Source organism: Armigeres subalbatus, chromosome 1 (assembly GCF_024139115.2).
Source record: "Armigeres subalbatus isolate Guangzhou_Male chromosome 1, GZ_Asu_2, whole genome shotgun sequence".
In the NCBI taxonomy this organism is placed as follows: Eukaryota; Metazoa; Arthropoda; class Insecta; order Diptera; family Culicidae; genus Armigeres; species Armigeres subalbatus.
The window spans coordinates 35,037,165-35,060,487 of NC_085139.1; the positions used below are offsets into that span (position 1 = coordinate 35,037,165).

At 42.6% G+C, this 23,323-nt stretch overlaps 1 protein-coding gene across 2 annotated transcripts in view; it reads right to left on the reverse strand.

The window, feature by feature from the left end:
• The window catches only part of LOC134224042 (probable basic-leucine zipper transcription factor Q), a 48,019-nt gene extending 25,295 nt beyond the window's left edge, over nt 1-22,724 (reverse strand). The window contains exons 1-4 of one of the 2 annotated variants that reach the window (XM_062703289.1): nt 22,272-22,724; nt 5,027-5,253; nt 4,765-4,954; nt 4,422-4,649 (exon numbers count right to left, since the gene is read on the reverse strand). In XM_062703289.1, coding sequence (XP_062559273.1) covers nt 4,422-4,649; nt 4,765-4,954; nt 5,027-5,253; nt 22,272-22,277 — 651 coding nt within the window. In that variant the 5' untranslated portion in view covers nt 22,278-22,724. The remainder of the gene's footprint in view (nt 1-4,421; nt 4,650-4,764; nt 4,955-5,026; nt 5,254-22,271) is intronic. The other variant, XM_062703284.1, reaches the window with a different exon arrangement.
• Nucleotides 22,725-23,323: the final 599 nt, after the last annotated feature.

Consider the following 23,323-nt stretch of genomic DNA (forward strand, 5'->3'; position numbering starts at 1 on the left):
CCACTCTAAATCCCCTAAACTTGTTCCGCCTGGGGACTGTAAAATCATCCTCAATGGCACGACCGTGGAATGGGCCAATGAGGCCGGCTACCTTGGCTTGACCCTCGACAGCAAGCTTATTTTCAGGCAACAGGTTGACAAAACGGTGACAAAGTGTAACGTCTTGTTGAAACTACTGTACCCTTTGATCAACCGCCGGTCGTCATTGTCCCTGAAAAATAAGCTTTCTGTCTACAAGCAAATCATCCTCCCTGTGATCGAATATGGCATGCCGGTCTGGGAGAGCTGCGCTAAAACCCACCACCTCAAACTTCAACGGGTCCAAAACAAATTCCTGAGGATGATCCTCAACACCCCTCCCAGGATAAGAACATCCGAGATCCACCGTCTGGCCGGGATAAAGACCTTACATGAACGCTTTGGTGAGTGTAAAGAAAAGTTTAGGGTCCGTTGCTTACATTCGGATCAGGCTCCAATTAGGGCGCTAGTTCCAATCTAGGTTATCAAATTTCTTATTGTAAATATTAGTGTACATAGTAGTTAGGTTATCAAATTTAAAAAAAAAACACACCATCGCCTCCTAAAGGCCGTCATGATATATCATATTAACACTTAAATAACAATGTAAACATAAAAATTTAAAATTGAAGTTGGAGGGCCAAGCCGGCCGAGCACTGTACATGTAAAAAATAATTGTAGAACAGAAAATGAAACAATAAAGAAGAATTTTATTACTACTACTACTACGCGCGCGAGCCATTGCGATCGTGATTCCACAAAGAGCGGCTTGACATTCAATGCCGCGGAGCGGACACAGCAGCACGAAGTGGGTGGCAGTGTGGCAATGCTGCAAATTTATTTCAACCTTTGGAGGCTTAGCGAAAAATCATCATGTGGCGGTCGGACAGTTGCAACGCAATGTGTGAACAAGCAATTGGATGCAGTTAGTTATTGGAATGGGAATTGGGAAAAGAAAATTGGTTCTTCTCAGGACCAACATTTTATGAAAAGAAAGAGTTAATTGCGAATATGGACTGTTTCGGTGGCATCGGGTTTGGCGTGGTAGCGTGGTTGCTGTTAGTGATCCCATCCATTAAAATTCACTACATCATCTCCCTCCGACGCGCTATCAAATTCGCTTTTTACGATTGATCTCATAACCAAATTCAGAATCTTGCGAGAAAATTTCATAGGATTCTTAGATTTTGTCATTCTCCGAACGGTCCGTTGTCTGCGGAATCCCGATCGAAATGGCTCGCGCGCGCCGAAAAAGCAGCTTTCTTATATCTAATGAAGTACCCAGGTAACCATTAAGCACTTTAATAAGCTTTATATAAACCATATAACAACATTTCAGTGCCTATAAGCTGTATATATGATTTTTAAGTGCTAATTAGCCGTATAAACTTCAAGCATGAAAATAAGCCGTATATCGGTATATAACGCTTTGATATAAGCCCTGTGGATTCAAGCCGAATAAGGGAATTATTATAACCAATTTAGAGCTACTATCTATGACGTTTTGGTAGAATCAATAACAATCACACCTCGAATTTCATAACCTGTCTCTTTTACTCGTATTAGAGACATTTGTTTTTGTAATCAGTCGTGTATGCTTTTTAATATTGTTACAATGATAAATAATAATCTGCAGCCAAGTCTGCATCATATTGCATGGAAAATGCCAGAAAAATGTTTCATGAGCTGTGATATTTATTTATGCAATATTTATTAATCTTCACCTGAAAGATATTTTCTAAATGGGTTTCAACTATTTCTCGAAGTCTATAAAGTCTATGTTTTATATTCCTCGTCATTTTCAATGCCCTCTCGCCCTTGATAAAAAGGCAGATGAAATCCTTCTGCTTTTTATCCCTTCCAAATAATACATCCATGCAGATCCGTATTGGATCAGATGGTAAAGCAAAGCGACCAATCTAAACAAAAAGCATGAAACACAGTTCCAAGCGTTCAAGCCCGGAGATAAATTTAATTAGCAAAAAATTGAATCCCCAATAGGAATAAAAGAGAAAGAACCAGGGAAAGAACCAGAGGGGGGACAACGGATTTTTTTGCATATGGAGTTTGGCAAGTATGACAGTACCCTCTTATTTGGCGCATAAATTTATACTCCAATGTCAAAATGCTCATATACTATCATGAATTGTCGTGGTATTGTATTGTTTACCGTTTTTACTAGAGAGAGTGGTGTCGAAAGCACATATCAAATTAAATATTGTAACGAACAAAAATACAAAAAACCCGTAAAATGAGGTGTTTTTACGTTATTCTTTACGCGAAATATGCAGGTAAATAATTATGTTGGTAGAAGAAACTCTGTGCTGAGCAGAAACGGCAGAAACAGTTGTTTCTTGCATTCTCCAAACTTTGTGCGTTTCAGCACATTCTCACTGACTGCAGTGTTTATTTTTCATAGACTACGGCGTAGTATTAGTGCCGTCGGCATTCGCTTGATTGGAGGCAACCAGGCTATTGACATCCTATTGTTTAGCCCATTGCCAGATCGTAGCCAGGATGTCCCGGGCTATAAATTTTTTTCATACTGCGTTTCAATGATGACAGCGGGCTATGTCTATTGATGATGATGACACCACGCTTGACACCGGCTCGGAGGCAACAAACATTTGACAGCTTAGCACCCGCCTGGAAAGAACGCATTAGAATGTAAACAAGTATTTTCCATTTCATTTTTTTTTCGTTCCGTTCCAACTCGTCTAAAAATTTTGACAATTTCGGCATAGGCGTGGAAAAATAGGTAGGGGCAAGCACTAAATCAGCCAAATAATTCGCCAAAAGCTGCTTTTGAGCAGCACTAAAGAAAATTGTAAGTCTTATTAGCACTGTTGACAGGGTTTTAGAGCGACTATAGAGCCGACATAAAGTCGATTTTAACGGCTTAATGGTTACTTGGGTAGTTCCGTTAGCCCCGTCCCTTCATTAATCGTTATGAGTGCACATTACATTAACACCTATATCAGATCACAAAGAGGCGGGGCTTACGGGTTTAATTTATTAAATACAAGAAAGCTGCTGTTCGGCGCGCGCGAGCCATTTTGATCGGGATTCCACAAAGAGCGGTTCGACATTTAATGCAGCAGAGCGGTCACAGCAGCACGAAGGCGTGGGGTGGCAGTGGCAATGCGGAAAATTTATTCCAAATTTTGGAGGCTGAGCGAAAAATCATCATGTGGCGGTCGGACAGTTTCAACGCAAGGTGCCGGCAAGCGTTTGGATGCAGTTAGTTATTAGAAAGTCGCATTGGGAAATGAAAAATGGTTCTTCTCAGGACTAACATTTTATGATAAGAAAGAGGTTATTGCGAAAACGAATTGTTTCGGTGGGATCGGGTTTGGCGTGGTAGCTTAGTTGCTGTTAGTGATTCCATCCATTCAAATTTACTGCATCATCTCCCTCCGATGCGCTATCAAGTTTGCTAGTTGCGATTGAGTTTTGCACTTTGAAGAAAGTTCATATCGGATTGTCGGATCAACCTCTTGAATAAAGGCCTTTTTGGAGGACATCCTCAAAAATTGACGAAATAAAGGAGAAATAAGCAGTGGCGTGAAACCAAACGGAAATATATTTATTTGCAACGTTTGATTTTCGCCCGCGATGTAAGCGTACGTGGCAAAGTAAGGATTGCGATGTCCCCGACTGAAAGCCAGTCGAGTGGCTTTAGCGGCCGATGAGTCATGTTAATTCCACGATTAGAGACTCAAAGTCCATCCAACTGGGAACAACTAATCGACTTCTTGATTGAGTTGGCCTCCGAGCAGTTTGCTCAATGTTAATAAAACGAGACAAATTATTATGGCAAATACCATCATTTTCGAATAGCTACGTAGTCCTACGTCACCTTTGCGTACAACCCGATTGAGCTGCACCTTTGAGTTTTTTCCAGTAAATTTGTTTTCAAACCATTTTTTTAATTTCTTGTTCTTTTTATGATATAGATTTGAAGGTCCTTTTTATTGCTGTTGCGTTTACTTCATTCTTTACTTCTGATATTCCTTTTCTGTGTCAGAATTTTGTCCAATTCAGTGAATATTTAGATGTGCACAAGTTATTTCTTGTAATAGAATATAAAACAATTCAATGGAAAACAGTGCATATTCAGGTTGCGCAAAATTCATTAAAATACTTATTTTTGGTATTATATATTATTTTATAGAAGTCGGATTTTTTAAGAAATCTTGTGAATGAAAATCACGCCTTTTTTAAAAGAATAGTAAAAACCGCGTAAAATTAAAATGCGCAAAAATATCGCATTGAAATACCTAGATTAGAATGTTGAATTCAATTTCAAAGTAGGTAAATCTTCAGCATTTAGTGGAGTAGTTTAGAAATGGCTCGAACCATTTTTCCATAGAAAAATTCTTTAAATTTCTTAACACACTCACCGTCGATAGTGCGCCGTAGGTGGGCGAGGGCGAGGCATAAGTGCTCTTGGCGGGGAACGCCGCCTTGGTCGGCTTCTGGATATCGATCTCCAGGTGGTTGCTATCCTCGAACGATGTTATCTTCAGCTGGTGCAACGGTTTGGTATTGCTACCGGCCAGGTTCGGTGCCGGAATCGTATGAATCGCTCCATCCTTGGGGGAAGTTAGTCGTCCGCTGGTGGAAACCAACTGAGTAATTGGATATATAATAGAGATTGTTAAATCATTAACAGTTCATTTCGTTGCTCAATATGCCATCATTTGCCTTTAAACTATCTAGTGGCTACATGAAAATATTACTCACAGGTTTCAGTTTCTCGTAGACAATTTCCCCCGTTTTTGGTCCCGGCGGTGAGCTCTGGAATTTGGGCTTCAAAGTCAGATTCAGCACGAATGGCGACTGGGCGGCAGATCCTATCAGTGGTCGTTTTATCAACGGTTGCTTCAGCATTGTGTATGTCGGCGAGAAGATGGACTTCACCGGACGTTTGAGGCTGTCGTTTGGAAGGGAATAAGATGCAACGGTTAAACGGTGCGGTAGCAATTATCTCATAACAGTAATGAACCTCATCATCATTGCTGGCCCCGGTCGGACAGCTACCGGTGACAATCGAGACCCACTTCGCAGCTGCACCATGTACTGCTTCAGAGCGGCTTGACTGGCGGCGTGTTTGGATGCCCATAGTGGATGTATTAACGAGGGCTTGGAGAAGCTTCCGCTAAACATCGGCTTGTATGGCGGGTAGTCGGCGTATGTTGAACTTATCGCTAGGAATACGAGGAATGGTGTGTACTGAAAGTTACGAAATTAGAAACAAGACATAAAAAGGACATATAAATGCGATTCTGTTATGTAATATATGAAATAATCAAATTATGTTGGAATACTCATTGGCATAAGCAATTATACATAATTGTATAAAGTTAAAGTAGTGTTTTTATTTTGTTCCATTATTAAAATGCAAAATTTATGACTGATGAGCTCGTCTGTTTTGAATTTGCATTATGAATACGTTATAGGTAGTTAACTTGAATGTTTTATGTGCATATAATGTCGAACAGTGATTCTAGCTGGTGATTGGCCCCTATAATAGATCTATACGTATATGTTATAGCTAACTTTGCCACTTTGCCAATGATGTATAGTCTCATTAGTGGTCAGCAATCTTTATTGTTTGACGTGGGGGCTTTTTTCTTGAGCGAGGGTAAACGGAAATCTGCAAACAGACACCTGAGGAGGTTAACACAGGTAGTGTGGGATGAGCTCACCCGATCCTCTAAAACCAAAACCCTTTCGCTAGTCCGTATTTCCCGGCCCGACATCAATAATACATCAAGGGAGGACTATTGAGAACGCTCACGCCTATGCTAACGCAGTCGACGTTATAACACAACATCGACTTCAAGGGTGGTAACCTCACCACCCGTCGACCCCAAGCTATGATAGTAACCTATCGGTCTGTATCATAAACTCGGGTAGGAGACGAGCACCCCGACAACAAACACCACGCGTGAACCGCAATGACCTCTATATCCTATATACGGAGCTCCCCGCAGCCCAGCAGCGACGTTTTTGTTGAGACGCTACCAGCGCTGTAGTTTCGACATAATCTGTTGAGACGCTGAGGTTGTCCGGGGTTGTATTCATGTCGCTGACAAGCAGCATGACATTGCGTTCAACATCGAATCGCGGGCATGCAAACATCACATGCTCTGCCGATTCTACCTCACCTACACATTCCGGGCACTCCGCAGAATCTGCGAATCCGAACCTATGCAGGAACTTTCTAAAGCAGCTTGATTGTTGCTTGATAAGCCACCAACATCAGCACACTCCGTATAGTCCGTCAATCTATTCAGGATCACCATCTCTAACAACTTACCAGTTGTGTCGAGTAGGCAAATTTGTCTGTATGCCGAAGGCTCTCCCGGGGAATTTCCAGGCTTATTGCACGAACTTCTGCCGTTTCCAACGATCTGGGAAGTTTCCTTCGTCCAGGCAACGTTGGAGGCAGCTCCTGAACATATCTGGAGCGACAAGAATTGCGTGCTTAAGGACCAGGTTAGGAATACAATCCGGCCCTTGTGCCTTGTTTAGCTTAAGTTTTCTTGCAATGGCGATGGGCTCATCGTTGATCACTAGCGGTCAGAGCCGTAGCGTGGGTTATCAGCGCCCTTGGCGAAACCTTTATTAGGCGCCCCTTACTTACAAAGGAAAATAATATATTTGCCTTTTATATTTAGAGAAAAAATGGGATCTTACTTTGGAAATGTAAGATCAAAATGTTAAATTGTTTAAAGGTGCTTCGAATAACAACTTATGTGCAGGAACAATGTGGTTTGTAAAAGTCTAGTAGGTTACAAAAAACCTCGGAACAATTTTATAACTTCGTGATTATTTTTGATTACCTATTCGCAAAATATGTAACCACTAACGATCATCACAAGGCAGGCAAGAAGTTCATAGAAATTGAAGAATTGTTTAAGATTCCTGAAAGCTCATATGACCTATGTTCAATATGATTAAAGTAGTAAAAATTGCCCGTCTAAGACAAGTTAAGTACTCTCTATTTAACTCCACCAATTATTTCGATATCTTTGCAGATACGTATTTCGACCACAACTGTGTGGTCGTCTATATCTGCAAAGATATCGAAATAATTGGTGGAATTAAATGGAGAGTACTTAACTCGTCTTAGACGGTTGAATACATTCCACTAAAAAGAGCTTAAAATATTTTTTTCAGTAAAAATTACCCAAGATCCAAAAAATGCTAAAAAATGTCAAATTATATCACATTTCTGGAAAATTCAATATACCAATAGATAATAAAATAATAAAAATTAAAAAAATAACAGAAGCGTGGATCCACGTACTAGAATGAATGAAGCATTTCGGATGGACATCATAATATCTTCTAACCTTTGGCTACATTTTGTGTATTATTGATGAAACTTTGAGCTTGAGCTTGAGCTTGATTGACTGCTCGTAGTTGCTACTCCATTATGACCAGATCAGCTGTTCTTGCACAGGGAACCAACAGATGTTTGCTTGGGACTAGCACACATCTTCAATGTACAAGTACTGGTGATCTCATTTGTTAAGTCATACTGGCGCCTGCCACGTCAGAATGCAAGTCAATGTAGGGAAGGGGGAGGAAATGATGATGCAATCACTCGCCCACTGCAAGCCGAATATATCTCTGCACTTGCCACGAGTTCATGCGGAATTTGTTGGAGTTTATGGGTTAGGTTGGAGAGGCAGGGGTCCGTCTTGGTTAACGAGCTGCCAATGTGATAGATAGGAGAAGGTAACTGATGGAATTTCTAATTGGATGTAGGAAACGAGCTCTATAGTTCATTTCCAATTCTAGCAGATTACTGATAGAATACTCAAGTTGGAGGTATAGGAATAGTAATGGAAACGGTATGGAAGTCCATTTCCAGTTCTAGCGATTGCTAGAACATGAGGAATAAAGAGAAAGATACAAAGTAGGAGAATGGAACGGACCTGGGATTTAACCCACGACCTCCTGCGTATGAGGCAGAAGCAGTAGCCATATGACTACCAAGCCCGCTATTTTGTGTATTATTGATGAAACTTTCTCGAAAAACACTAGTTATCAGAAATCTGCTTAGCATGTTTAACATAAAAATGTTTCATTAATTTTATGTAGCAATATAAATAAATTTAGATTTTGGAAATACCATCGTATTGTTGCTAGTCAAATAGGACTATAATATTCGACTCCAAAAGGTGTCGTTTTACACTTGGAATCGGACTTATTTGTATTATTCCAATCAAGAAAAATCCAACTTTTGCGAGGCCGTCGGTAGTTTGGAGCCATTACTTGGTTCAATAAGTGGATGGAGAAAGATGGTCGATGAATATGTCCAGAGTCGAATCTTGATTTTAGAGCGGGTTGGTTGATGATCGGAAGCACCATTGGACCTATTCGGATCAAGAGAAATCCAAAGCTGTGTTGCGCTGTATTGAAATGTATCGCTAGGCGCATACACCCCTGTGAAGAGAATCAAATAAATATGTATTCAATGACGATTGTTATGCTGTCCGATCTGCTATAGTAATAAAAACACGTTGAAAAAATCGCGTCGTGAGTTCTTTATTATTCGTTTCCGGATTGTCCGTAATTCAGACGGTTCTGTTCCCGTTGGTCGTTTGTCCGCCCACAAGCTGGTGTGGCTTAATCGGTGGTTTGGAGGAATCACTGGATCGCGTCAATGAAATTCAATACCTAATCGGATCAAGAAAATCTAGCCCTGGAGTGGGCTGGTCAATTGTGACCTAACTGGAAACCCAGCTTTGGATGATTTTCGATTTTCGGAATCGCTATCGTACCTAGTAGTCGGATCAAGTCTGGAGTGAGTCAGCTGGTGACTGAAATCGGCATCAGACCTATTCAGTTGATAAAAATCATACTATGGAGTGGGTTTGTCAGTAGTTTTTAGGAAATTCTGGACATACCCAAGTAACACCAAGCATTACAATATTGCACATATATCAATCACAAATCGGCATGCTAAATGCTAATAGCATTAGATCTGTTTTAACGATGTGTTGTTGCATTTATTTATCAACTGTCAGACAACGATACTCTAAATCAGTAATACGAATGCAGCGATGCATTACTGGTGCTTTATTTCAACATGCCAAATTAATGAACCATAATTTCGGTCTTATAATTGCCCTTTTCCACTTTAAATCAACTTTTCGGGCTGTGTTTTTTACAAGCATATATAGCTTCATGGTTACTTGGGTAGTCGGGTCAGTAAAATCCAACTTTCGATCCAATTTGAACCAATCTTGATCTGATTTCATTGTTGAATAGAAGAAAAACCTGTTATGAACACCGAGAGTCATTAAGGAAAGTCTTCTACAATAAATTCAACAATAAACTAAGAGTTCTAGCAAACCCAATCTGTTGTTGCTTAAATTTCTCGTTGCAGATATTCATATTCAGCAAATTATTTTAAATACACAACCCTCATACCACAGACAAACAGACATAACACTCGTCAAATCTCCATCGTTTACTGATTTACTGGTTAATTAAAATAACCATTAGTTCGCCAATCGATCACTCGTGGCGCATGCGACGGATTTGCTCTAGTTTGACGTTTGCTCACTACCGCCATCTGGTTCGTGATTTGCCCAACTAACTGAAATCAACAGATGTCGTTAGTGTTTGAACAACGATGAATTTGGTGAGCGAATGTTCAATGTGTTATGTCTGTTTGTCTGTGCTCATACCAAATCAAACTCAGGATATCACTGCTCATCTAATATTTAACGGCTATGATTTGTGTTGCACTGGCCTAAGTTCCGGAACTGCAGCAATTGGAAATTTCGCTTGGGCCAATGCGGCCATAATGATCTTTTTTCGAGCCACATGGAGTTTTTCCTAAGAAAAGCGAGCAAATTTATATAAATTTAATTAACACAAAACCCATATTACTACTTCTCGGTATCAGCCATAAGAGCCCCTTGTAACTGGTTCCAAAAGATTTTGAGAAACCAGAATAGATCTCGAAGCTTAGACCAATCCATATGACCTGTTGATGTGATATCTGTACCACAAACTTTTGGATTTTGTACTCGATTTGTTTTTTATCGGCCACTTAGTTATTATAAGTGTTCTCATAGTGTAATTCTGGATTTCGGCGCCCCCTAAAGGATGGCGCCCTTGGCGGAGGCCAACCTGGCCAACCGCACGCTACGGCGCTGCTAGCGGTTCCATGTTTACTGACTCGTACGGTGTGGTGGGCCAGTCTGATGAGTAATGCTTCGGGAACAAACCTTCAACCACAGACAAACAGACGTAACACTAGATAAATTACCATCGACCATGACTTCAACGATCAATTTGAATTTGATCGATTGCGCCTTTCACAACTAGAGGCGCTAGCGTCGTAATCCTTCGAGTTTGACATTTCACTCCAGCGCCTTCTGGTGACAATGTCATACGAAATATTGTTTCGTATAACACGCTCGTAAGGTGGTGGTAGAGGAGTTGAGCGATGAATATTTCAGCAAAATGTTCAAGCTGTTACGTCTGTTTGTCTGTGCTTCAACGATCCTGGCTAACATTCCCGGGGATTTCTCAGGAGGTGTGCTGTTGGTCCTAGCCATCACTATCCTGTATACATCCCCCCATGGAGTATTATTGGCCATCCTACACAGCTCTTCAAAGCAGGCTCTTTTACTACATTTGATTTCGTAGTTCAGAGCTCTGCTCGCTGTTTGAAATACCCGGCGTCTTTCTAGCCTGTCCGCTTCGGTTCTAGCACGTCGCAACCTTCTTTTGGCTCTAAGACAGGTTCTGCAAAGATCAGCTATCGTGCTCGTCCACCAGTGCACCGGTTTGCGGTTGCCGGTTGGCATAGCCCTCCTGGTCATTGTCACGTCACATGGTCGTGCTAGGACGGATTTCGGATAACTCATAACCCCAGTAAGGCCTAGAGTCCGATTTTTCCACCGTAGTGATTCTTCCAGCAGTTCTGGGTCGAACTGCGAGGTACGCCATACTAGATCAGCTTTACTGATCCGCCTTGTGGTCCTGTGGGGGGTGTAGCTGACCATAAAACGTATTTCCTGATGGTCACTAGCAGTATACCCTTCGTGAACCCTCCATTCAGGCTCCACCGTCCATCCCGCGCTGCAGAAGGCCACATCGATGCATGACTTGCCATTCGGTCCTCTGAACGTTGACGCTTGGCCCTCGTTCAGCAGGACTACGTTTAGTACCGCAAGCGTTAGTGAACCGAGAGGCCCAATCCACTGCCCACGCGTTGAAGCCACCTGCTACAACTAATGGTTTAAGACCAGTTAGTCTCGCTACAAGATTATCTAACACCCTAGCATACTGCTCTATGCTGCATCTAGGAGGACAGTAGCAACTACAAAAGTAAATTCCGTTTACCTTTGCTATACCAAAGCCCTCAGAAACTGACACATCTCCTGGATGGGGTACCTCCCGCAAGTCCAGATGGTCACTATTTCGGACTTATCCGCAACCCAACTGCTATGTTTAACAGGGATGCGGTACGGGTCGGACAGCAAGTCAACATCAGTCTTATTCTCGTGTACCACTGACTCGCAGTGGTTGAGTTTTAGCTGAGCTACTTGCATGACCGAGCCCGTCTGGAGGCCGGACAGGCCTGCCCACCGGATGGGTGTTTGTTGTCTGTGCCAGGACCACAGATCAAACACCTCGGTGCGGCCTGGCAGGTGTGAGCCTTGTGACCTTCAGCTCCACACCTCCGGCAAAGCCGACTCCGATCAGGACCTTTGCAGTCATATGACTTATGTCCGTAATCGAAGCACTTGAAGCAAGCCTGAGGTTGTTGGTTTGCGCTCACCGAGCATACCGACCAACCCAACGTCACACTGATCACTCAGTGCAGCTATCAGCTCACCGGCTTCGGTAATTTCGTCCAGGCCTCGGCATTGAATTACCTCTACTGGGCATAGGGCTCTCACCTGAACCGCATCACCCAGGACCTCTTCTGCCAACTTTTTATACGCGGAACTCTTCCGCACAGCATTCCGCTTCAGGAATAGGATCATCTCTCCCTTCTGCGTTCTGCGGATGCAGTTGACATCATCCCCTAGGCCAGTGAGCTTTTTATCGCCCCACAAAGCCTTCAGAACGTCAGCATAGCTCTTACCATAAGCCTTGAGATAATTGCTCCGCCTCTGTCCTTCCTGCAATGGCCTTTGGAAGATGTGCGCTTTTCTCTATGGGCATTCCCCTTTTTGGCTAAGTAACTAAATAGCGGGACCTTGTCATGGTGCTCTTGAGAAAACAAAACAACAACTGTATCGAAACCGATACTACATTGCTTATCAATAGTAATGGAGTAATTCGACATGCACTTAAACAGTAATAATACGGGAAACGCTACAATCAGGGAATCAATATTCGAGCAACGCCTAACAATATACCCCTTATCATCAACAGAGTTTGTTACTGACAAACGCACCTAGCGACAAACCTTTATCAGAACCCGAACGCAATATGACCAGGGTTGCCACTACGTTTTAGGAAAAGTCTGGCATGCTACAAATTAAAAATCTGGCAAAATCTGGCGAAGAAATTCGTCTCTATCATTTTTTCTTAGTCTTTATTAAGGTGTTTTTTAAATTTATTAGAGTTCCTAACTAAAAATGTGATCTAATTATTGTTATCAATAAAAAAAAGTTTTTACCCTGTTTTTGTTTCTGCTCCATGTTTTTCAACATTTACGCTTAAAAAAATATCTTCTTCCGCCTAAGATATTCGTTGAATATCATACTATTTTAAACAATTCAGAAAATTCAAATTGAATTGAATGAAATCTGAGCTCTGAAATATCTAAAAAAAACTAAAAAGAATATAAATAATTATTGGTGAAACTTGACTTCATTCAAAATAGCGAGATTCGCTTTTATTTTGAATTTCTATGTAACACTAAATGACGCTTAAACCATTCATAATTTGATCGATTAATCATTGAACGGAGCTGAAATTAAAAAGTATTCAGATTAAAAATGGTCTACGGTAGCCGTAAGCCCATAGGTAGTTCAAAAAGAATTTTGATGAACATAGGAAATAATTGATCTTTTGTAAAAAAAATAGTGCCATCATAATTTTTATGAATTTTCCAGAGGGTTTTGGTCTTCCGGAGCGTAACAAGCCCATGAGAAGGGGTTACGACAATCATTTGTTATTCAGAGTACGATAATGAAAAGATTTGTACAAAATTGGGTCATAAGTATCATTAATTGACCAGTTTTACGGAGGTTCCGGATTTCCGGAGGAATTTCGGCGGCCACTCTGCTAAGTTTCCGGTGGCCAATCACGAGTTTAATGATGTTTCAGATCTTCCAGAAGGACGCCGAATTGACGAATAACCAGGAAATGTAATAAGACAGGAAAAAGACAATGATTACAATTTTTTTTTACCATTACCAGAACTCGAAACGCAAGACATTACGCGAAAAATTGGCATGGAAAGATTCCGATTTCTGGGAACCAGCCAATCTGTAATCCGGAACAACATCCGCGGAAACCATATCTTCATTTTGATTATACAAGATTGAAATTGATTCAAAAATAAGTTTTTGGAAGCGAGATGAAGTTGCGGTCATTTTTGCTAATGCACTGTGTGTAACTGCTTATGGATACTCTGAAGTAGTGCGTAACGGTGTAGATCCGGTCATATCGCCAGGCTCGGTACAAAACTGAAGCTGATAATATAATGTCCCTAACCCCGAATCCCAAGGTGTCAGGCGACCCGTGCCGAGGGGATGAATGGCCTGGGGGTGAAACAATTAGCCAGGCAGTTAACGGAGCATGTAATGATTGGTAGACACCTTTTCGTGCTGCATTACGGAGAAAGATCTACCACACTGTGCTCTAGTTCTTACTATACTTGTAATACTTATGAGTAGGGGTGGTGGAAATTCGCGGCAAAATTTTTATAATTTCGCGGACAGCCAATTCAGAAAATCTGAAAATTCGCGGCAATTTCGCGGTAAATCATATTTCGGTACAAAAAATAAAAAAGACAATGTAGGTTCCATATTTATTTAAATTGTTGCGTTTATTAATTTCAAATATTTTTTTTAATTATTTCTTTGCATTACTGGTCAAAAGCCAATTTTTTTCCGTTAACTTTTGGCGCTGGGAAGTGTTGATTAAATTGTACTGGCAGACACTACGTTCAGCATTTACCGAGTTTCCAGGAATAGACAGATATTGCACCGCTATTTTGAAGTGCTGAGGAAAACGGAAAGACGCTGAATGAGAAAAAATAGATTTGAAACATGCCACGGGACGATCAACGTTGGGAAACTTTTTTCTCCAAACATCGCTGATCAATCCCATAATGTGAGCATTGCAGGTCATGTGAATTCGGTAGTAGCCCTTTGAGAATTTCTAACTTTCCTAAAGAATCCATATTTTTTAAAGTCTCTAACTATTTTTACAATTTGAAAGAAAAACAAAATTGTTCTGCAGTTTACTTTTGGCTCAACATTCGACCAATTTCGGACTCGGCACTTAAAAAAAAAATCGACACTACCACCCCTACTTATGAGTGATGGTCGGAAGAGTATGGAACGACTATTATTTGCTTTTAGGTGACCCACCTTTTGCTCCTTTTGGATGGAGTCAATGGAGTAAATTATAAAAACATAACTCAATCTTAGGTTGGTATCGAAGCCGACGACATGAATCTCCAAGCTCCAGAGCGCTGATTAATTAGGAAAGAAGCGGATACGAATTTTGTGGATCTGCTGAACCCACTAACTGATTAGAGCTATGTGTAAAAGTGAGATTCAAAAATGCCAAACACAATGAAGTCAGATCTCTGTACAAAAACGAATTCGGAACTCATAAGAAGAAGCAAAAATATGTTTGAACTACAGTACCGATACATGGTCAAAATCAGTATTATCTCACTTATTGTTGAGCCGAAACTGATTGAGGGGCGCGCCTTTGAGAGTTGGTATAAGCCATTTGGCACGGCAAATGCTGGGTAAAGCGTATCATTGGTACTTCGCGTACCTGAAGGAATAAAATAGACCCCATCTCGCGGTCCTAAGCCTCTTACCCAGCAATTCCTATCCCTACCTCCCCGTGGTGCTGGTCGGGATACGAGCAACTTAGGGAAGATCGGGTAACCAACCCCGGTGGGAACTATGGTCGTATTCTGACAGGGAAGGGTGGGGTTGTTTGCTCCTCTCCGGAGGTGCAAATTTTATTGAGCGTCTGTTCTCCATGTCAGGATCGGCTCACAACAGCGTCTGTTCTCCATGTTAGAGGCGGCTGATCATCGTCCGAGTGCCAGCGAGGGACTCTAAGTGAAACTGTGCACCATTGTCCACCTGAGATAAAGAGGAGGAGGAGGAATGGTCCTCCGGAAATTTAGGGGATTTGGTTCTGCAAGCCAGCCAAAAAAAATTCACACAACGGACAATCAACAAGAGAGTACGGACCGGACCGGAACCATCGGCGAAGACCACTGCGACGAAAAGGGACCAGAGATTGGAAATTCGGTTCGTGGAACTGCAAATCTCTCAACTTCATCGGAAGCACACGCATACTCGCCGAAGTGCTCAAGGACCGTGGATTCGGCATCGTAGCGCTGCAGGAGGTTTGTTGGAAAAGATCAATGGTGCGAACGTTTAGAGGTAATCATACCATCTACCAGAGCTGCGGCAACACACACGAGCTGGGAACAGCTTTCATAGTGATGGGCGATATGCAAAGGCGCGTGATCGGGTGGTGGCCGATCAACGAGAGAATGTGCAGGTTGAGGATCAAAGGCCGGTTCTTCAACTTCAGCATAATCAACGTCCATAGCCCACACTCCGGAAGCACTGATGATGATAAGGACACATTCTACGCGCAGTTGGAACGTGAGTACGACAGCTGCCCAAGCCACGACGTCAAAATCATCATAGGAGATTTGAACGCTCAGGTTGGCCAAGAGGAGGAGTTTAGACCGACCATTGGAAAGTTCAGCGCTCACCGGCTGACGAACGAAAACGGCCTACGACTAATTGATTTCGCCGCCTCCAAGAATATGGCCATTCGCAGCACCTACTTCCAACACAGCCTTCCGTATCGGTACACCTGGAGATCACCACTGCTGACAGAATCACAAATCGACCACGTCCTGATTGATGGGCGGCACTTCACCGACATTATCGACGTCAGGACATATCGTGGCGCTAACATCGACTCTGGCCACTATCTGGTGATGGTTAAACTGCGCCCAAAACAATCCGTCATCAACAATGTTCGGTACCGACGACCGCCGCGGTACGACCTAGAGCGACTGAAGCAACCTGATGTCGCCACTGCATACGCGCAGCATCTCGAGGCAGCGTTGCCGGAAGAGGGTGAGCTCGATGAGGCCCCTCTTGAGGACTGCTGGAATACAGTTAAAGCAGCCATTAACGACGCAGCGGAGAACAACGTCGGGTATGTGGGACGAAGTCGACGGAACGATTGGTTGTGCACTTGGAGTTTTAGAAAGGAAAGTACTGCGTACCACCTATGGCAGGGTGCAGATAGCGGACGGTACGTGGAGGAGGCGAATGATGAACCACGAGTTGCATCAGCTTTTGGGAGAACCAGGGGAGCCTAGAATTGTCAATCCGGAGATGGCGAGTTTGATTCTTGGTCCGATCTAAGGTGTTTTCGGGTGGAAAACTTTCTCGACTCCCTGGGCAAGTAGGCGAAGTTCCAGTTGGAATGCAGAACCATTGAAGACGAAGAAGATCGGAGTCCTTGCCACATCCTTGTCTTGCTTCCAGAGTATCACCAGTAAATCTACAAAGCCGGGATTCAGCTCTATCTACAAAACCATTTCTAGCTAAAGAATTTTTCATTAACAAGAATATCCATGTTTTCCTCTCACTACCATTGTTAACAGTTCATGAAGAGTTGGTACCGTTAAGCCCCAAGCGCAATACAACGGAGCGGCGACGAAAACGGCAAATTTGACAGAAAATATTTGGGCTAACTGTCAAATTTTCCGTTTCCGTCGCCGTTCCGTTGTATTGCGTTTGGGGCTTTAAGGTCACTCCTCACGGAATCCAACTTTCAATGTGCTCGCGTTACGAACACAATCTCACTTAAATTGTTTACGAGTACATACAAACATATTCACCATGATTTTTAGTACAAGTTACGTGAATTTCAGGTGAACATTACTAACGTCACGTAACAATCGTCGTTTGTTCAAGACAGATCAGTTACGTGATTTTTCACGTGAATATAACGTGATGATTTTTTAGAGTGCAGACGATTCGGAAGCAACGCACAACCACAGACAAACAGACGTAACAGCTTGAACATTTATCTGAACAATCCATCGCCCAACTCCTGTACCACCATCTTGCGAGCATATTACACGAAACAATGATTCGTAGGACATTGTCACCAGAAGGCGCTGGAGTGAAATGTCAAACTCGAAGAATTACGGCGCTAGCGCCTCTAGTTGTGAAACGTGCAATCAATCAAATTCAAATTGATCGTTGAAGTCATGGTCGATAATAATTTCTTTAGTGTTATATGGGGGGGACACTTGTGGTATTCATACCATGGTACAAGGCGACAAGAAAATAATTTCAAGGCTATCTTTAATGAAGACAATAATTGGTATGGCACTCATTTCAAGATTTTTGTACCCCGAAAACGCGAGCACATTGAAAGTTGGATTCCGTGAGGAGTGACCTTAAAGCCCCAAACGCAATACAACGGAACGGCGACGGAAACGGAAAATTTGACAGTTAGCCCATATATTTTCTGTCAAATTTGCCGTTTCCGTCGCCGCTCCGTTGTATTGCGCTTGGGGCTTAACGGTACCAACTCTTCATGAACTGTTAACAATGGTAGTGAGAGGAAAACATGGATATTCTTGTTAATGAAAAATTCTTTAGCTAGAAATGGTTTTGTAGATAAAGCTGAATCCCGGCTTTGTAGATTTACTGGTGATACTCTGGAAGCAAGACAAGGATGTGGCAAGGACTCCGATCTTCTTCGTCTTCAATGGTTCTGCATTCCAACTGGAACTTCGCCTACTTGCCCAGGGAGTCGAGAATGTTTTCCACCAGAAAACACCTTAGATCGGACCAAGAATCAAACTCGCCATCTCCGGATTGACAATTCAGGCTCCCTGGTTCTCCCAAAAGCTGATGCAACTCGTGGTTCATCATTCGCCTCCTCTACGTACCGTCCGCTATCTGCACCCTTCCATATTTGTTACGCAGTACTTTCCTTTCTAAAACTCCAAGTGCACAACCAATCGTTCCGTCGACTTCGTCCCACATACCCGACGTTGTTCTCCGCTGCGTCGTTAATGGCTGCTTTAACTGTATTCCAGCAGTCCTCAAGAGGGGCCTCATCGAGCTCACCCTCTTCCGGCAACGCTGCCTCGAGATGCTGCGCGTATGCAGTGGCGACATCAGGTTGCTTCAGTCGCTCTAGGTCGTACCGCGGCGGTCGTCGGTACCGAACATTGTTGATGACGGATAGTTTTGGGCGCAGTTTAACCATCACCAGATAGTGGTCAGAGTCGATGTTAGCGCCACGATATGTCCTGACGTCGATAATGTCGGTGAAGTGCCGCCCATCAATCAGGACGTGGTCGATTTGTGATTCTGTCAGCAGTGGTGATCTCCAGGTGTACCGATACGGAAGGCTGTGTTGGAAGTAGGTGCTGCGAATGGCCATACTCTTGGAGGCGGCGAAATCAATTAGTCGTAGGCCGTTTTCGTTCGTCAGCCGGTGAGCGCTGAACTTTCCAATAGTCGGTCTAAACTCCTCCTCTTGGCCAACCTGAGCGTTAAAATCTCCTGCGATGATTTTGACGTCGTGGCTTTGGGCAGCTGTCGTACCACGTTCCAACTGCGCGTAGAATGTGTCCTTATCATCAACAGTGCTTCCGGGAGTGTGGGCTATGGACGTTGATTATGCTGAAGTTGAAGAACCGGCCTTTGATCCTCAACCTGCGCATTCTCTCGTTGATCGGCCACCACCGATCACGCGCCTTGCATATCGCCCATCACTATGAAAGCTGTTCCCAGCTCGTGTAAAAGTTGCCGCAGCTCTGGTAGATGGTATGATTACCTCTAAACGTTCGCACCATTGATCCCTTCCAACAAACCTCCTGCAGCGCTACGATGCCGAATCCACGGTCCTTGAGCACTTCGGCGAGTATGCGTGTGCTTCCGATGAAGTTGAGAGATTTGCAGTTCCACGAACCGAATTTCCAATCTCTGGTCCCTTTTCGTCGCAGTGGTCTTCGCCGATGGTTCCGGTCCGGTCCGTACTCTCTTGTTGATTGTCCGTTGTGTGAATTTTTTTTGGCTGGCTTGCAGAACCAAACTTAAATTTCCGGAGGACCATTCTCCTCCTCCTCTTTATCTCAGGTGGACAATGGTGCAGTTTCACTTAGAGTCCCTCGCTGGCACTCGGACGATGATCAGCCGCCTCAACATGGAGAACAGACGCTGTTGTGAGCCGATCTGACATGGAGAACAGACGCTCAATAAAATTTGCACCTCCGGAGAGGAGCAAACAACCCCACCCTTCCCTGTCAGAATACGACCATAGTTCCCACCGGGGTTGGTTACCCGATCTTCCCGTTGCTCGTATCCCGGTCAGCACCACGGGAGGTAGTGATAGGAATTGCTGGAGTAAGAGGCTTAGGACCGCGAGATGGGGTCTATTTTATTCCTTCAGGTACGCGAAGTACCAATGATACGCTTTGCCAGCATTTGCCGTGCCAAATGGCTTATACCAACTCTCAAAGGCGCGCCCCAATCAGTTTCGGCTCAACAATAATAAGTGAGATAATACTGATTTTGACTCATGTATCGGTACCAGTAGTTCAAACATATTTTTGCTTCTTCTTATGAGTTCCGAATTCGTTTTTGTACAGAGATCTGACTTCATTGTGTTTGGCATTTTTGAATCTCACTTTTACACATAGCTCTAATCAGTTAGTGGGTTCAGCAGATCCACAAAATTCGTATCCGCTTCTTTCCTAATTAATCAGCGCTCTGGAGCTTGGAGATTCATGTCGTCGGCTTCGATACCAACCTAAGATTGAGTTATGTTTTTATAATTTACTCCATTGACTCCATCCAAAAGGAGCAAAAGGTGGGTCCCCATATTACGTCTGTTTGTCAGTGGCACAACTGTCATTTTTATTTTTTCACGCATGCTGCTGCGTCGCAGCTAAATCAACAAAAATGACAGTTGTGCGCCGCTTTCATATCGAGTGGTGTGCCCCCGAAAACGCGAGCACTTTGAAACTTGGATTCCGTGAGGAGTGACTTGATGGAATAACTTGCAACGCTTTGACTCGATCCGATTCAGATGCATTTTCAAGGCTATCCTAAAGCATTTGATGAGTTTGATTGCCTTACGTAAGCGGTCGCGTGTACTCAGACGACTAATGACGGTGGCAGACCGACACTTGATTACAATTAATTGTATATTATTCGGCAACTCGGCCGTACGAAAACATTTTTTTTGTTAAATTTGTTGGCTGTGCATATGCACAGCACATGTTTCGAAATGGACAAATTGATATGAAATTTGCGAAAAAGATTCCGCGGTAATCAAACTCATCAAATGCTTTAGCCAAGCAAGCCTTTGGCACAGCAGACTGCTATTAATTCGCATTCTATACCAGTCCGCCCAGCCTGTTGTTGGGGACATGGAGTGCGATCCTCTCGTTTAATAAACAATGTGCACTCGCTTGACTGTGGATATACAAAAGTAAAGCACATGTGGAGATTGGACAAATCAATCATCCGAAAGATATTCAATTTGCAAAAAGAGAGCTAACCGCGGTGGAGGTTGGTACTCGGATTCTGATGGCTTTTCCGCAAACGTGACCTTTAAGTGGTCTTGTTGTGCAGGGGTTATCTAGTAGGGCGCCTATCTAGAGAGTAGGAGGTTGAGGGTTCGAGTCCCTCCAAGACACGTGGATTCTTTTTCGCAAATTTCATATCAATTTGTCCATTTCGAAACATGTGCTGTGCATATGCACAGCCAAGATATTTAACAAAAAATGGTTTTCGTACGGCCGAGTTGCCGAATAATATGCAATTAATTATCCGTTATTTGATAAATCTGGATCAAACTTTAGTATCTGATAGCAAGTTATGACGTTCAGAATATAATATAATAAAAAAACTAAAAAAAGACAGAATCACCGTCTTCGAAGGTCGCACAGACTGAACACTTAACATCTAGAATGAGACAACAAAAAGGACATTCACATAACACCCAGTGGACCAGTGGAGAACTTTTCGAAGGCCCCAGCAAAAAAAAACATATGAATCTCCAAGTAAGCCACAGATTGTAAGAACTGTCCTGTTCACAAACGATAAACAGCATATTAGCAGGTAGAAATCGTTTTTATTTTGCCTGGCTTAGTGAGAGAAGTCTCCATGCTACTGGCCTAGCGTTCCTGGGTTGAACGAAATGTCAGCGATTTTAACAATACTGTTTTCACAACTGGTCCTTAGTACTTTGCCGCTCGCTTGCGATTACTATTCATTCTATTCACTATTGCTTTGCTCCTTCCCTTATCTGAGCAATAGATGTAGCACCGATAAATACCCATAAATACTCACCGATAGATACCCATAAATCATGTACGGTGATCAAAAAATTTTCTCTCTTACGTGGAAAACACTCATTGGGACATGCACACATCAGATTACCGGAATCACTTTGTATTCTACTTTTCATGAACATACAACATGCGAATAACCACAATGTACTTAAGAAAAATCGTAAGCGATGGTCGGAAAATCCATATTTTGTGACCAAATAACTTAGGCTTTCCACAATCATTCGGCAGTCACTACTCACTAGTCGATTTACATGCGGTCTGAACTACAAATGCGACACATGAACATCCCGAATGTAAGAAAACATTGTCTGTCACTGGCAAACAACAATGTCATTCCATTTGAGTCCTTTTCACCTCATCCGAACTCTTACAAAACTTAAAAGTATGGTCTAAGTGTTGCAATCTGTTGTAGCGATGTTCGTATTCTGTAATAAGCTAATTCGATAATACCAATCAAACCATTTTAAAATATCCGCACTTTATTAGTCTCGATGTCGATGATCAATGGATTCGCTTGTAGTTCGATGGGAGAATCCTGTGATATCGAAGTTACACGAACAGCTTATTACCAGAATTAGCTTCGAATTCACTGCTTTTTTAAGTATATTTTTTTCCTTATAACTTATTGAATAGATTGGATTACCTTCATTTTGGCACTTAATGTTTCACTGTTGATCTTCTTCACTGCACTGATTTATTTAATTATTTCCTTTTTTAATTATCATCAATATGTTGAACTTTTCAATTTATTAAAATGATCATATCCACTTTACAACATCAATCAAATATCAACACGGACACGCTTGATAACAGCATTCCACAGTGATTTTTTTTTTAGCATTTCACATCACGTATCACTAGAGGCCATCTCCACCGCCAATTTTTGCGCCAGTTTTGTTCACTTATTCCGTCTGCAGTTGATGTTTTTTTTTATTGTCGCGCTCCACTGGAAACTCCGCACAACCGACCGTATAACGACGCGTTCGAATCGATACTAATCTACCGCCATCGACGACGGCTAGCTCGAACGGTGGAGACAGTTGAGAAAACTTGCCAAGTTTTTGCCATCCGCCCGCCCGCCTGTAAATCTAAACATGCTTAGCACTGAACTTGAAAAATTTCTCCCGCTCGACTAACCACACTGCAATAAACACCTCCACGACGTACGCTGCTGACGTACGGTTTGCAATTGCATATGCTTCGATCCGGATTAAAGCTTTGCTAACGGGTCCACATTCGTTGACGTAACTAGATAGGGTTTAAAGTTATCATATCCCATACATTAGTAACTTGTGTTTGATACAAATCCTTCAATCTCTAAAATCTTATGATAAGTGCTTCTCACATCACATGACAACATTTGAGTACTTTACAAATGCATTTTAAAAACATCCTTCACTGAACATTTTCCGTTACTACGCTCATGTTTACGAAAATCGCTATGCAGTTGGTCGCCTACGAGCAGGATCAGATTCATGAGAGAAAATTGAAAACTGAGAAAATTACGCCAACGATCGATTCGAAGCGGATCGCGGTTAGTGGCTGAACTTCAGTACCAGGATATTGGCTCAGCAGGTGTGAATGATTATTAGGCGGTGAAATTGTATAATCGTTGCAATAATGCCTGCTGTTAATCGAAACGCTTACAATTACAATGTCGTCGATCCATTGCAATCGAAGTGTTTTGATCGTTTT